This window comes from Dryas octopetala, chromosome 2, assembly GCF_963921425.1.
Source record: "Dryas octopetala chromosome 2, drDryOcto1.1, whole genome shotgun sequence".
Lineage (NCBI taxonomy): Eukaryota > Viridiplantae > Streptophyta > Magnoliopsida > Rosales > Rosaceae > Dryas > Dryas octopetala.
In genome coordinates this window covers 24,351,962-24,366,088 of record NC_141367.1, presented here as the reverse complement: position 1 = coordinate 24,366,088, position 14,127 = coordinate 24,351,962, and the positions used below count along the sequence as shown (strand labels likewise).

The 14,127-nt window shown below is 35.4% G+C and overlaps 1 protein-coding gene and 1 pseudogene across 1 annotated transcript; both read left to right on the top strand.

The window, feature by feature from the left end:
• The first annotated feature begins 3,000 nt into the window (after nt 1-3,000).
• Nucleotides 3,001-4,264, top strand: LOC147294500 (zinc finger BED domain-containing protein RICESLEEPER 1-like; annotated as a pseudogene).
• Nucleotides 4,265-5,865: 1,601 nt separating this feature from the next.
• Nucleotides 5,866-9,915, top strand: LOC147294499 (Galactosyltransferase family protein). The gene is made up of 8 exons (XM_086231700.1): nt 5,866-6,140; nt 6,380-7,261; nt 7,598-7,833; nt 7,995-8,273; nt 8,595-8,723; nt 8,854-9,030; nt 9,116-9,223; nt 9,455-9,915. Exons 2-8 carry the CDS (start codon nt 6,496-6,498, stop codon nt 9,659-9,661), a joined length of 1,902 nt encoding a protein of 633 aa, XP_086087826.1. The 5' UTR covers nt 5,866-6,140; nt 6,380-6,495; the 3' UTR covers nt 9,662-9,915.
• Nucleotides 9,916-14,127: the final 4,212 nt, after the last annotated feature.

Genomic DNA, 14,127 nt, shown 5'->3' with positions numbered 1-14,127 from the left:
AGTGTGAGGCCGAATGTACAAAATTATGTTCAGTGCAATATTGCCGAACAACTCATAACATGCCGCGATTCCAGTTTTTGAAAATAAGTATTTTTTTATTAAAATTCAAAGGAATGACGAAAATATTTTATTTAAAGACTCTTAAACCTCAATTTGACTATTTATTCGATAATATTAAATTTGTTTGTATCAGTATGGAGAGTGTTGTAGTGGGTTTAGAGTTTTGTTAGAGAGTTAGAGTGAGATGTGAGTGGATAGTTGATATTGGGTATAAAGAAAAGTTGGGTATGGGGTTTTGGGGATGAATAAAGTTTATGTTTTTAGTACTAAAAGAAATAAAGTTTTGTTTTTGTACCAAAACGAATAAAGTTTGCATTTTTATAATTCAGTGCAAGATTCTTGGTTAATTATATTGCTGATGATGGGTATGATCCATGATTATACGCCAATGTAATTTTTCTTTGCAAACGAAGCTATTGATTCTGAAGAGGATGGAATGTTTGATCTTGTCTAGGGTTCCTGAAGCCAACGAAGCTATTGATTCTGGAGAGGATGGACTGTTTGATCATAGAAGTGACGGCAGTGATGGTGATAAGAATGATGCGATGCGATTTCATCAGATTCAGATGAAATGGACGATGCTGAGGGTTTATGAATGGTTTGAAGAAATGGTTGAATATGTGGAAACTTGTATCCAAGGAAAGAAGGAACTTCAACTTAATGGTCAGCTACTTCGTGTGTATTGTTGTGGTGAAATAATCAGTCTAATGGTTCAGGATGCTTTTGACAAGATTAAAGATATCATTCACAAAGTTAGTCAACTGTATTCTGTGAGTGATTCATCTTCTTCTGACTCAGATTCAGAAGGGCAGTCTCTTAGTCCTAGACATGTAGTGTGCTGCAACTTGCAAGACTACCAGCACATTTCATGACATTGCACAAGTAGTCTTGAAACCTTAGCATATAGAAATTGAAACTTGATTACAGACCTTGAGCTTGACTAAGGTAAGTTGTGTTGTCACGTTATGGTTGTCAATGCCTCAGGAGTACTAACCTCACAAACACCATGATCACATATATTTGAATCGACTAGAATAAGAGAGGTAATGTCTTCCATTGCATAAAACTCCCCATTCTTAATAAAAGTGGGTTTGCATCCCATTTCTTTGGAGCAAGTTTATTGAATCTAGCTATGTGAGAACTTTTATGTTTAAGGCAGCGCTTGTTTTGCAGAAGTGGGGATGAAAATGGGTATGAAATTTTTTTCTCATGTTTGGTGTACGTACTTTGAGAATGAGTCAACTTTTACATGGCATGGAATACTCATAAAATAAGGGAGAGAATCCCTTGAGCTCTTTAAGGTTGCTATTCCTATTCTTTATAAAGTTATAATGAATTCATATTAATTTTGAATGACTAGATGACTTAGGAGGGTGTCCCCAACTCAGATTTTAAAGGAGTTTAATAGATTTTAAAATTCATAGAATTTATCAAAATCCAAAGGAATTGGGTGAAATTCTCATGAAATTTGTTATGTGTAAAAAATGCATTTAAATCCATCTAAATCCATCCAAATCCATTAAAATCTTTCGCTTAATGAAATCCATGACTTTTTGAGGACACCTGGATTTCATTGGAATACATTGAAATCTGAGTTGGGGACACCTAAAGTTCATTGAAATCTAAGTTGGGGACACCTAAATTTCATTGGACTTTTAAAATCTAATGAAATTAAAGTTGGGACACCCCTTACTATCTCATTTGTCATAATTAACTTTTATATCACATTCTCAAACACTTTTCATATTCTCCTAATTAAAATGGGAATGTAAATCGCATTCCCAACAAGTTTATTATGTGATACAAATGCAAGCATATCATTATGAAGCAAAAGTCAAAAGAATGTTTTAACGAAAAATTAAAATTTATTTTCTAAAAGAGAAAAAATTTGGTGTCCCGAAAAAAAAAAATATAGAAGAAAAAAAAGAAATACAACAAAATTAAGAGAGATAAAAAGGAGAAGATGATAAGTCCCAACTCCCAAAGAAAATCGAGAAGATCAAAAGTCCCAACAAAAATCGAGAAGGTGAAAGTCCCAACATAAAAACGAGAAAATGAAAAGTCCCAAATAAGCTAGCCACGTGTACGTGTTGATGCCGTCCTTTCTCACTTTCCCGCTCAAATGAAGCATAACGTACCGTAAGCAAGTAAGCAACTCATACTCTGTTTATCTCTCCAGTAGTGCTAGATATACTACATTTTTATACCATAATTTTATACCACTTTATGTGGCAACTTACATGGCATTCATACATTGGATACTAAAAAATAAAAATAAAAATCCAAAAAGAAAAAGAAGAACTCTGTCCAATAAAATAATGACACGTGAGATGGTATAAGAAATGCAATAATGCTAGTTGTCCCATATTTTTTTTCCCACATTTGTATCCCATCTGATGTGTCATTACTTTACTGGAAGAATATTTTCTTTTTCTTTGTTAGGTTTTATTTTTTAATTTTTAGTGTCCAATGTATGAATGTCATGTAAGATGGTATGAAATTGTGATATAAAAATGTGGTAAGTGTAGCATTACTGTAAGAAATGTGGTAAGTATAGCATTATTGTTATCTCTCAGTCTATTCCACTTCCTACAAAACCCCAAATTTCATTATAATATTTGCATAACTCCTCCAGAGCAACTCATCCCAGACGAGGTTCGGTTTCAACCCAAGATTGTTTCTTTATTGTTTATCTAAACAAATATTTCAAATACAATAACCATCACACACTTTTTACTTCTAACTTGTACTGTCATTCTGTGTTTTTCTTGCTTATTCATTCCTCCTTTTATTTACCAGTTTGATCATTTTGTATATTTTGTCATTTTTCTTTCATTCGTTACATTAGCTTTGTGTTCACAGTTTGTGGGTGAAGAAAGTTTACATTTTTAGTAATTCATTGCAAGATTTTTGGTTATATTGTTACTGGGTATCCATGATTATAAGCCAATATCATTTTTCTAATGATTTTGTGTTTCTTAGATATGTCTGAGGGTCCTGAAAGTGAATGCATGAAAATCTATAAGCAAAGGAAAGTGGAAACTAAAGAAATCTTTGGAAACTTTGATGGACGGAGCAGCCTCTCGGTGGACATGTTGAGGTATGAAAATTATGATACCCTTTTCTGTGATGATTACTTGTGCCTTTCCGCACATTTTATTGATGAGAATTGGAAAATGAAAAATTGGGTACTTTTCTTCCGTTCTCTTTCGGTTTCGAGTTCATCTGATGATCTCCATCATGAAAGATGAAGATTGGGGCATTTTTAGGTCACTTAAAGATTGGGGAATTGAGAACAAGATATGCACACTCACTACTATGACTAAAGATTATTGCTATCATGAATTGGTTGAGTTTGTGAAAACTCACATCCAAGAAAAGAAGGAACTCCAACTTGGTGGTCAGCTGTTTCGTGTGTATTGTTGTGGGGAAATAATGAGTCTAATGGTGCAGGATGCATTTGACAAGATTGAAAATATCATTGACGAAGTTCGTGAGTTGTATTCATTTGGAAGATCATTACCCCTGTGGTAAGGTGTTTGTAAAATTGTAGACAACATATATGATGTATCAAATGCATCATTTGAAACAAAACATCTAACTGCTAATGTCTATCTTTATCACCTTCATGAGTTTCGTGAATTTCTGACCCAAATGTCCACTTACTCGGATAGTTTTGTTAGAACAATAGTTGAGGGCATGTTGAAAAGGTTTGACAAGTATTGGGACGACATGTTCTTGCTGTTGGCAATAGCTGCAGCACTGGATCCTCGATTTAAGATGAAATACATAGAATCTGTTTGATGAATATGTGGTCTCTTTTCCTGAAAAAAAGAACTTCATGAGTGATTCATCTTCTTCTGATTCAGGTTTAGAAGGGGAGTCTGCTCCTCCTAGACATGTGAATCATACTTTTCTTGTGTTGCAAGACTACCAGCAGTTCATCAAATTGAGTAATCAGCCTACAAAGAAATCAGACTTGGATTACTATTTGGAAGAACCTGTCTTACCTTGGAGTCAGGATTTTACTGCATTGACTTGGTGGAGAACCGCAGGTGCTAAGTATCCTACCCTTTCTCTTTTGGAAGGCTTGGGAATCAGTTTAGTTATAGCAGCAAACTGGAATTGGCATGGACAACAAGTTTGCTACTTTTGAACTTCATTAGGGGAACTGAACACCTATTTTGTTTGTGTTGTAACTGTTTATGGATCTCTTTCCTTTGGATACTGATAACTATGTCCCTTGGGCCTTGGATATGAAGTTGATATTTACCTTATTGCCTTTATGTTTGTATTTATGATATTTTGCATTTGTGGAAATTCAGGTTAATTTTGACTGGTTCATGACTTTGTAAAAGTGGAATTGCAATCCTTTGTGTTTTGATTTCATTATGCTTTTTAATTATTGTGACGGAAGAGAATGAACATGATGGTCGGGGTGGGTCTGAACGTGGAGGTGGTGATGGGTGGTTTGGGATGTGTAATGAGGGTATTATGATTATTTAGGTTAGAGCCTTAGAGGTTAGAATTGTAATTTAATAAATGAGGAAGAGGGGTGTGTGGTAAAAGAAAAATGGATGTAAAAATAGCAGTACTCTAAATATATGTTTCACCAAAGATAAAAAAGGGCGCATTAGCTCACAATCATTAGAGCTACAAATCCTATGCGCTTCAGTAATAAAATTTACCTTAGTATCATAATGATCGTTTGAAGCCGCTGGCGAATAGAACACTTCCCCAACACCCCATATTGTGCCCTCTTCCTTTTAATTTTTGCAGAAAAAAACATTTATTTACTAGGAATTTGTTTTTGTTTCTAATTTATTATTCTTTTCATGAATGTAAAATTTTACTTTTGAAGGCTTTGTAGGAGTTATATGCTGAGAATATTTATTATTTTAGTGGAATACAGTCATCCCAAAAATTATTGATCAAATTCTTTGTTTAGAGGGGCAGGGGCGGATCTACAATGGGGTCAATGGAGTCACTTGACCCCATGAACCCAGAAATGCTAAGCTTAAGGAAAAATCTTGACCCCATGAATGAAGCTTGGGCGTTGGTGGCAGCCATGGCTGGTAGGGGCAAGATTGCAGATTTGCAGGAAGAACCAGAACAGAGGAAGCAGGGAGCAGGGAGTAGGGGCGACGGCCATGGCCAGATTTGCAGGGAGCAGGGGCGACGGCCATGGTTGGTAGGGGCAAGATTGCAGTTGCATTCAGACCAGACCTTCTGCGCACAATGACAAAAATGAAGAAACTCGATCACCCAGACCAGACCATCGCCCCAGCTTGCCTGAACTGCTGAAGGCGACACGCCGACGCCCCTGCACAGCTGCGCGCCTGTCGCCGTCGCCCCTGCTCCCTCGCCGTCGCCCGTCGCCCCCTGCTCCGCTGCTCGCTCAGTCACTCGCATCCGCCCCTGCTGCCTCTTAATCTTGCCCCCACAAGAGTTGAGTTCTAGATCCGCCACTGTAGAGGGGTGATAACGACTTATCTCCAACAAAATAAAATCAACTACTTTACTTCCAATAAAGAGGGTAAAACATATTATTAATTAATTACATTTTATGACCAGCATATGGTGCTTCGCACCAAAAAAACGCAGAGCATTGCTATATTTATTAATTAAATTTTATTTACCAAATAATATTCAAAGCATCTTGTTACAATAATTTGTGAGTATTAAAGAAAAAAAAAAGATTTATTCAAGTAAATGACTAAATTCTCACAAATTTGACGGTTGACCACACTGATAATTACTCGGCAACCTCATAATCACTTCAATAAGAAAATACAGAGACGAACACGTCCACCTGTGACCTGACAAGGCACAGACAACCGCATAATACGACGCCGTATTAGGAGAGCTCCCCGATATGTGAATACCAGCGATGCACTGTGCACTGCGCAGGAGCTCAAAATCGATTTTCACAGTTCAACCATAGAAGAAGAATACATGCTTTGCTTAGTAGATTTGATTGCCATTTCACTTGGTACCTTCAGTTTTTGGTGATTTTGATTCACAGAATCAGATTTGAGGTTTTCAAGTTCTGGAGGACCATATTTGAAAGCTTTGTTAAGGTTTGACTCATACATTGGTTGAAACTTAGTTGATATTGACACTACAGCTAGATCCTCACTGGGAAGATTCAAAATCTATAAGCTTTCTTGTTTTATTAGGTTTTGGTTTTTGAGAATTTAACAATTAGATTGGGCTTGCTTGAGCAGTTTTTCCTTTGAAATTTACTATTTGATTTTCTGGGTCTTGGCTCTTGAATAATGAAAAGTAGTATTCAATGTGTCACTGTGCATGCAAACAGAGCAAGAAGGTGAAGGAAGATGACAGTTCACGAACTGGGTTACATGCTTACTCGCGTAAGAGCCAAAAAGGAGTTATGCGGCTGTGTATAAGTATCAGCTTCACCATTTAACGAAAATGAAGAAGTGGTCTGGAGGTTTGTTGATCATTGCTCTTGCTTTGGTATTGTTTTTTCGTTATTGCAGCGTTGTCAAAATCGAGCCACCAACGCAGCCTCCGAAGCAGTCAGCTTCTGAGTTCTTCGGAAACAATCCAACCAATGAGTCTGTTATTATGTCTTCTGAGATAAAAGTGAAAAAAGTAGAGCCATCTAAGAAACCCCATTTTATAGACGTTGATGGGCTCAGTGATCTGTTTGCGGTGCATGGCATCTTCAAAGAAGGGTCAGGGGCCTTGCTTGTATGGACTCACATGCGCCCCATACTTTCCAGGTCTGATGCTTTGCCTGAAACAGCTCAAGGTGTTAAAGAGGCTTCCGTTGCGTGGAAAGTCTTGTTGTCTACAATTGAGAAGGACAGAGCTTCCAAATTAAGCAAAAGTGACAGTCAACAAGACAAGAATTGCCCTTTCTCTGTTACTACACTTGATAAGATAGCATCAAGAGATGGGATTGTTCTTGAAATCCCTTGCGGCCTCGTTGACGATTCTTCCATTTCTTTGGTTGGCATTCCTGATGGGCGATTTAGAAGCTTTCAAATTGAACTTCTAGGCTCCCAACTTTCAGGAGAGCCTGAGCCTCCTATTATCTTGCATTACAATGTCAGTCTGCCCGGTGATAACATGACAGAGGAGCCATTTGTAATTCAAAATATATGGACTAATGAACTTGGTTGGGGCAAAGAGGAAAGATGTCCTTCTCACAAGTCTGCTAGCAACCTGAAAGGTAAATTTTAGTTTAGACTGTGAGGAGTGCAAATCCGACTCTTTTGCTAGCACCCTGACGCTGTTTGCTTATGATCATATAGTAGATCCGTACTTGAGCCAGAAATAGAACATTATATGAAAAATGTAAATAAACTTTAGTATAAGTGTATAACTACCTTTTGAACACTTTTTGTCTTATGTGTTAGTCCAAAATGGTATAATTTTTCAACACTGTTTCTCAATACTAATCCTTTGATTATTTACTGTATTTTGCTTCCTTTTTTTAATAAAAAAATTAACATTTGAATAAGGGTTCTTATAACTATAAGGCTAATAGATTTTTCAAATTTGACAGTTGATGGACTTGTTCTTTGCAATGAACAAATTGTTAGAAGTTCTTTGGAGGAAAACCTAAATATGAGTCAGCCTAGTAGTGACACATTGACCAATTTTTCCAGGGGAAGTGCCTATGAAAGTGGTAACTTCCCATTCGTTGAAGGGAATCCATTTACTGCCACATTGTGGGTTGGTTTTGAGGGATTCCACATGACCGTAAACGGAAGGCATGAAACATCTTTTGCATATAGAGAGGTAAGGTATGAGTTTATTGATAATAACAGATTACTGTACAAAGATATTTTTTTTATTTGCTTAGAACAATGATTACTGTACGAAGTTTGTTATTGTTCAAGATCATTCCATTTTGGTAAAAGTGAATACTCCCATCCTACATTACTTTTTTGCTTATGCAGAAACTTGAACCATGGTCAGTTACCAAAGTCAAAGTGGCTGGTGGTTTGAATGTGTTATCCGCCTTAGCTAAAGGCTTGCCCGTTTCCGAAGATCATGATTTAGTTGTTGATGTTGAGCACCTCAAAGCTCCGCCCGTTTTGAAGAAAAGAATTTTGATGTTGGTTGGGGTTTTCTCTGCTGGAAATAATTTTGAGCGGAGAATGGCATTAAGGAGGACTTGGATGCAATACGAGGCTGTACGTTCTGGGAATGTGGCTGTTCGATTTTTTATTGGTCTTGTAAGTGAAACATTGCAGACTTGGGGTCTTTTGTTTACAAGTCGTCTATATTTCATTTGAATTGAATTTTTAGCAACAATTTCTATAATCGAAATGGGGTAAAAGAAAAATTATTTCTACTTCTAAGCTTAGCGCTTGTTGCTCATTTCCTTCCTTCTAATACTCTTACATTATGAACCTGAAGAAGTGAAACAAGCTCACCATGTAGCATACTCCTTGGACTCCAAGATATGCATTCTAGTTGTGCTATTCATTAACCTATTGCTTGCTCAGAAAAAATTTGGCGGGTAATAAATTTTAACAATTTTTTCTAACCTGCAGCACAAGAACAGTCAAGTCAATTTGGAGCTGTGGCGAGAAGCTCAAGCATACGGAGATATTCAACTGATGCCATTTCTTGATTATTACAGCCTGATCAGTTTGAAAACTATTGCAATTTGCATATTTGGTGTATGTTGATACAAAATATCTCTCTGCAAACCAAATTATCCATGATTCCATAACTGCGTTTTGTCATAGTATTCGTTTCCTATAAATATTGTTAGAAAACTTATCAATCATCTTTATCTTAAATATGCAGACCAAAATCCTCCCTGCTAAATATATCATGAAAACAGATGATGATGCTTTTGTTAGAATTGATGAGGTTGTCTCTAGCCTCAAGGGAAAGGCAACCAAAGGTCTTTTGTATGGTCTTATATCCTCTGATTCATCACCCAATAGGGAGAAAGACAGCAAATGGTATATTGGTGAAAAGGTATTCACATCCCATTTCTTTCCTTACGGTTAATATTTGCTTCATTGCACTTTGACTAGATTTTGATGAGTGTTCTTTTGTGCAGGAATGGCCACATGCTTCATACCCACCATGGGCCCATGGTCCGGGTTACATAATATCTCGGGACATTGCCAAATTCATTGTCCACGGCCACCAGGAAAGGGACCTCCAGGTAAAATTACTTGCTTATGCATTTTGTAGAATCTGCATGAATTTTGTAGAACATGTCTCCTTTACTTGAAAAGAAGATAACATTGTATTTCTTTTAAGAAAAACAAAATAAAAAAGAAAAGAAAAAAAGGCTGTTCATGGAATACAATATGGGGTGTAAAGACAATTGAGCAGGCAGTGAGTTGATGATCTTCTCATTCCTAAATTGACCTCTAGTATTATGACTTTTCAGCTTTTTAAACTAGAGGATGTTGCAATGGGCATATGGGTTCTACAATTCAAGTATAGCCCTCATGAAGTGCATTATGAAAACGATGAGAGGTTTTACAATGCTGGATGTGAGTCAAATTATATTCTCGCCCATTACCAAAGCCCAAGGTTAGTGTTGTGCCTTTGGGAGAAGCTGCAGAAAGAGCACCAGCCCATCTGCTGTGAGTAAATACCAACCTTTCTTACGAGCTCAACTCTTCTGCGTAACAAGTCAAGTTGGAAGCTCAAATTTTTTACTCTTTTGTGGGGTTTTCTTGAAACTATCAGATAAAACTGTAACTGTACAGATGTTCTTCAGCCTGACGAGGTGGGAATTTTAGATTGAATTTGTTTTGTTTTTTTTATCAGAGGGTATTCTTTATTGATTTACAGTAAGATTCAGGTGGGTTTCCAAACATAATGTGAACATTCGTGGCAAACTATGGCTTCTTTGCTTTTCTAGTTAGTTAGATCAGGTTGACCAACAAATGAATCATTTATTCCCATTAGAAAGCACGAAATGGATGGTAAGTTGACTTCTGGCCTGTAAGGCCACGCCACCCACCCCACTCTCAATTATGGACCATCCAGTGTGCATCAAATAATGAGGACACTTTCTTTTTCGACTAACAAGAAAAATCCTATTAATCTTAAAAAATAGAAAAATTCTTAGGATCCACAATCTTGTCTAGCTAGAAATAGAATTCTTACCTGTTGAATTTCTAAAAGCATCCCTTACTTGGGCAACACGTGTTGAATTTCTACGATCCATCACTTAAAAGCATTTTTTACTTTTAAATTTGAAGAATTCACTTTTTTTGTCTTAAAAGGTATAAATTATTAAATTTGGGTCACTAAAATCTGACTGTATACAGTTCGGTGTCGCATTATAGCCGGTCTTTAAACTTTGTATATCTTGTCGAAGTTTTTCTTGTGGACACCTATATGCATCTTTTATTTTATTTTTTTACAAATGTAAAGAAACTAGAAAGGTGGACCGACCATGTCACATGTGGTACTTTTTAAGCTGATGCGACAGACTGACATGTCCAGAACATTGCCATGCTGTTCGATTTTGATTGGCCAGTGGCGAGTGGGGAGATTGGGCAAACCAGAAGAAGATTGGCAGATAAAGTGGGAACCCCTGATAGCCAATCACGTGTTAGAATATGGCTTCAAAATACCAAACTTCAAGTCCTTGGATGGTTGGTAATTAGACTCTCCAACATAAGTGATTCCTGTTGAGACACGTGTACAACAAATTTCCCATTTAAGAATATTTTTATATGTCAAATGTGTCTTTACTCTTTACCATAAAACTTTTTATTTTCTTGTGCCAATAATCGGATCACAGATCATAAGTTTTGGACTGACTGGTAGGATTCTTATTTCTAACCACTCACTTGCCATCCATATATGATAACCTCACCTTACCTACTTTTCTTAGTAAATAAAATAAAAAACCATGTTTGTCACCAGGAAAATAAAAAACCATGTTTTTCTTCTTCTTTTTTTCTTTCCCATTCATGCATAAGCGTGTTAAATTCCTAGGAAAATTTGTCTAAGCTCCAACAGCATGCAAAAACACTTTTTCTCTCAAGGAATTTCTTTTAATATTACTATAGTTTTTAAATGTTTTTGTGAGTACATCTTATTATTAACAAATTTACTGGCATTTCAACGTTTACTCATTTTTGTTGATACTAACTTTTTTATTTTCATTCAAAATTTTGATCCCATACATATTTAAGAAAATGTTATGAATCTACTCTATTTATGAAGTCTTTATAATCTTTATAAAATGAATAAGAAAGAAGATAAATATCAGAATCTTGATGACTAGGCTAGTTGATTAACTTTTTGGCTGAGTTCCATTTACCTTTTTTTAAGATAACAACAACAAGAAAAGTAGAGTTTTTGTTAGATAATAATTTAAAGAAAAAAAAAAAAAAAAAAAAAGAGAGGAAAGACAACTTGTGAGGCAAGTTACTTAACCTACTTTTTTTTTATAAATAAAAATTAAAGTTAATCAATACTTACCTTACTTTGATTAGTATTGGCCATAAACAAATAATAAATTGCAAGGACGTGCGAATACTGACAGCAGCCACTAACTTTAAATCCAACAAGGCAACAACTAACGAACTCCCGCACGTAACCTTTGTATATTATTAATTAATTACCACCACATCACTTATAAAGGTTCTTTTTAGTGAGCTTGCTTCTTTAAACAAAATGGTCCTTCTACTCACCTAATCTAAAGAAAATAAAAAAACACGTTTAGTATGCATTTTTAATGGAACATATTCTGTTGTGTGAAATTGGTTGAAGAGTTTGGTAATAAGATTTACGAAGTCAATCATACATTAAATATGCCGATAATTCTTTTAATTTTGGTCACTTTTATCAAACGAAAGGAGTATAAAAATTTACCAAAAAGTTTTGATATTATGTGTAATCTAATTCTTTATGAAATCAATGATTCATTACAAAATTAATGTGGAATTACAAATAATATGGTCCTAATCTGAACAACCTTTTGAATCACATATCAAAATCCTTATAAAATCATCTAGAAAATGAGGGAGCAATTCCGTCTACATTTTCCTCATCATACATGAATGATAATAGATGGCCTTTTCTAATTTAATAATCTAATTTGGTATAAAATTCAATGATTCATTTTATGCATATACGTTTCAGGCCAAAGAAAATTATATGCATGTACATCTAAGGCCCATGTAATTGAAAGCGACAGCTAATAAATTTAGAAGGCTTTGCTTACTTTTTTGGCATCATTTTTTTCAAGAAAAGAAGTTTTTGTTAAACTCTGGTAATAACTAATAAGTTAAAGAAAATTTATATAAATTTTTAAAAATTATTATTCCAAAATAATTACATAGGATATTTGTTGTCAATCCAATAGGGTGTCCTAACATGTAAAGATGAATGACTCTTTACTTAAGAATGACTTCTTATATGTAAGAGCAAGTATCTAACAACTTACTTGTCCATATCTCTTGCTATTTTGGAGAATTATAAAGAAAAGTTATTCAAAAGGACTACATTTGATACAAAAAATATCCTTGTCAATCTGGACTTTTAGAGTGCAGCAACCTATCCCAACACATAAGAAGGATTACCATTTTACATGTAAGAGCATCTCTAATAACTTACTTATCAATTTATCTATAGTCATTTTGACTAAGAAGAATGCTAATTATTTTCTTTTGTATTTTTCCTTTTATCAATTATGTCTATTCCGAACTGTAGTGTAAATCTATAAAGGTGGCTGAAAACTCACCCCAATAGATTAGTCATCCAATTAGCTATTTTAGGACTCAATTTTTGGTTAGCTAGCTTAATGAGGCAAGATAACTACTATTTACTTACTAGATTTGCTTTGCTTTTAGTTTTAGTTTTTGGTTTAAGAACAAATTTAGAGCAAATTATAATTTAATACCTCAATTTTACATGTTGTTTCAATTTAATACCCCAATTTTGAAAATTTGCAAAAAAGTACCTCAATTTTCATTTTGTGTCAAAATAAGAATAATGCTATATTTATCACATTATTATATCATATTTTTATACCATCTTACGTGTCATTATTTTATTGAACAAAGTTTTTTTTTTTTAGTGTCCAATGTATGAATGCCATGTAAGTTGCCACATAAAATGATATAAAATTATGGTATAAAAATATGAGATATTTAGTATTACTGTCAAAATAATACCTCCGTTAGTTTTTCTGTCAAATAAACCGTTATCTGCTGACGTGGCAAGGATATTTTCGTCTTTTTCCCAAAATTTTAAAATAATAATATTTTTTAAAACTTTTGAATAAAAAAAGTTCTTAAAATAAAAAAATTTCATAAAATAAAAGAAACCTTTCCCCTTCCTTCCCCAGCCAACCCCCACCCTTCCCTAGCCCGGCCCCCATCTTTCCCTCTCTCCCTGCTCGACCCACCCCCTGCCCGACCTACCCTCCCCCCCAGCCAGCCCCCACCCCTCCTCTCCCCAGCTCACCTCCTCATCCTGCCCGACCCACCTTCCCCCTTAGCCCCTCCCCTCCCCTCCTCGCCCCCAGCCGTATCCCCTCCCCTTCCCGCCCCCACCCAGCCTTCCCCCAGCCATCCTAGGCCACCCCCAGCCATCTTCTCCTCTCTCCCTGCCCGACCCACCAGTCTCATCGCCTCTCCCCCCTCACCCCCCCTTACCCAACCCCAACCCAGCCCCCTTACCCAAACCCCTACCCATCTCCCCCAGTTTTTTTTTTTTTAATTTTAAAGGTTTTAATTATTTCAAGAAAATTTTTTATTCAAAAGTTTTAAAAAATATTATTATTTTTTAAATTTGGGAAAAAAGACAAAAATACTCTTGCCACGTTAGCAGATAACGGTTTATTTGACATAAAAACTAACAGAGCTACTATTTTGACACAAAATGAAAGTTGAGGTACTGTTTTGCAAGTTTTCAAAGTTGGGGTACTAAGTTGAAACAATATGTAAAGTTGAGTTAATAAATTGTAATTTATTCACAAATTTAATATTGTAGTTAAAGCAGCATTTTAAAATAATTATCCCATGAAAAAAAAATCCAAATAACCATTTAATTATTTAAATTAAGATTTAGCTAAAATTCAGTCAATCTAAT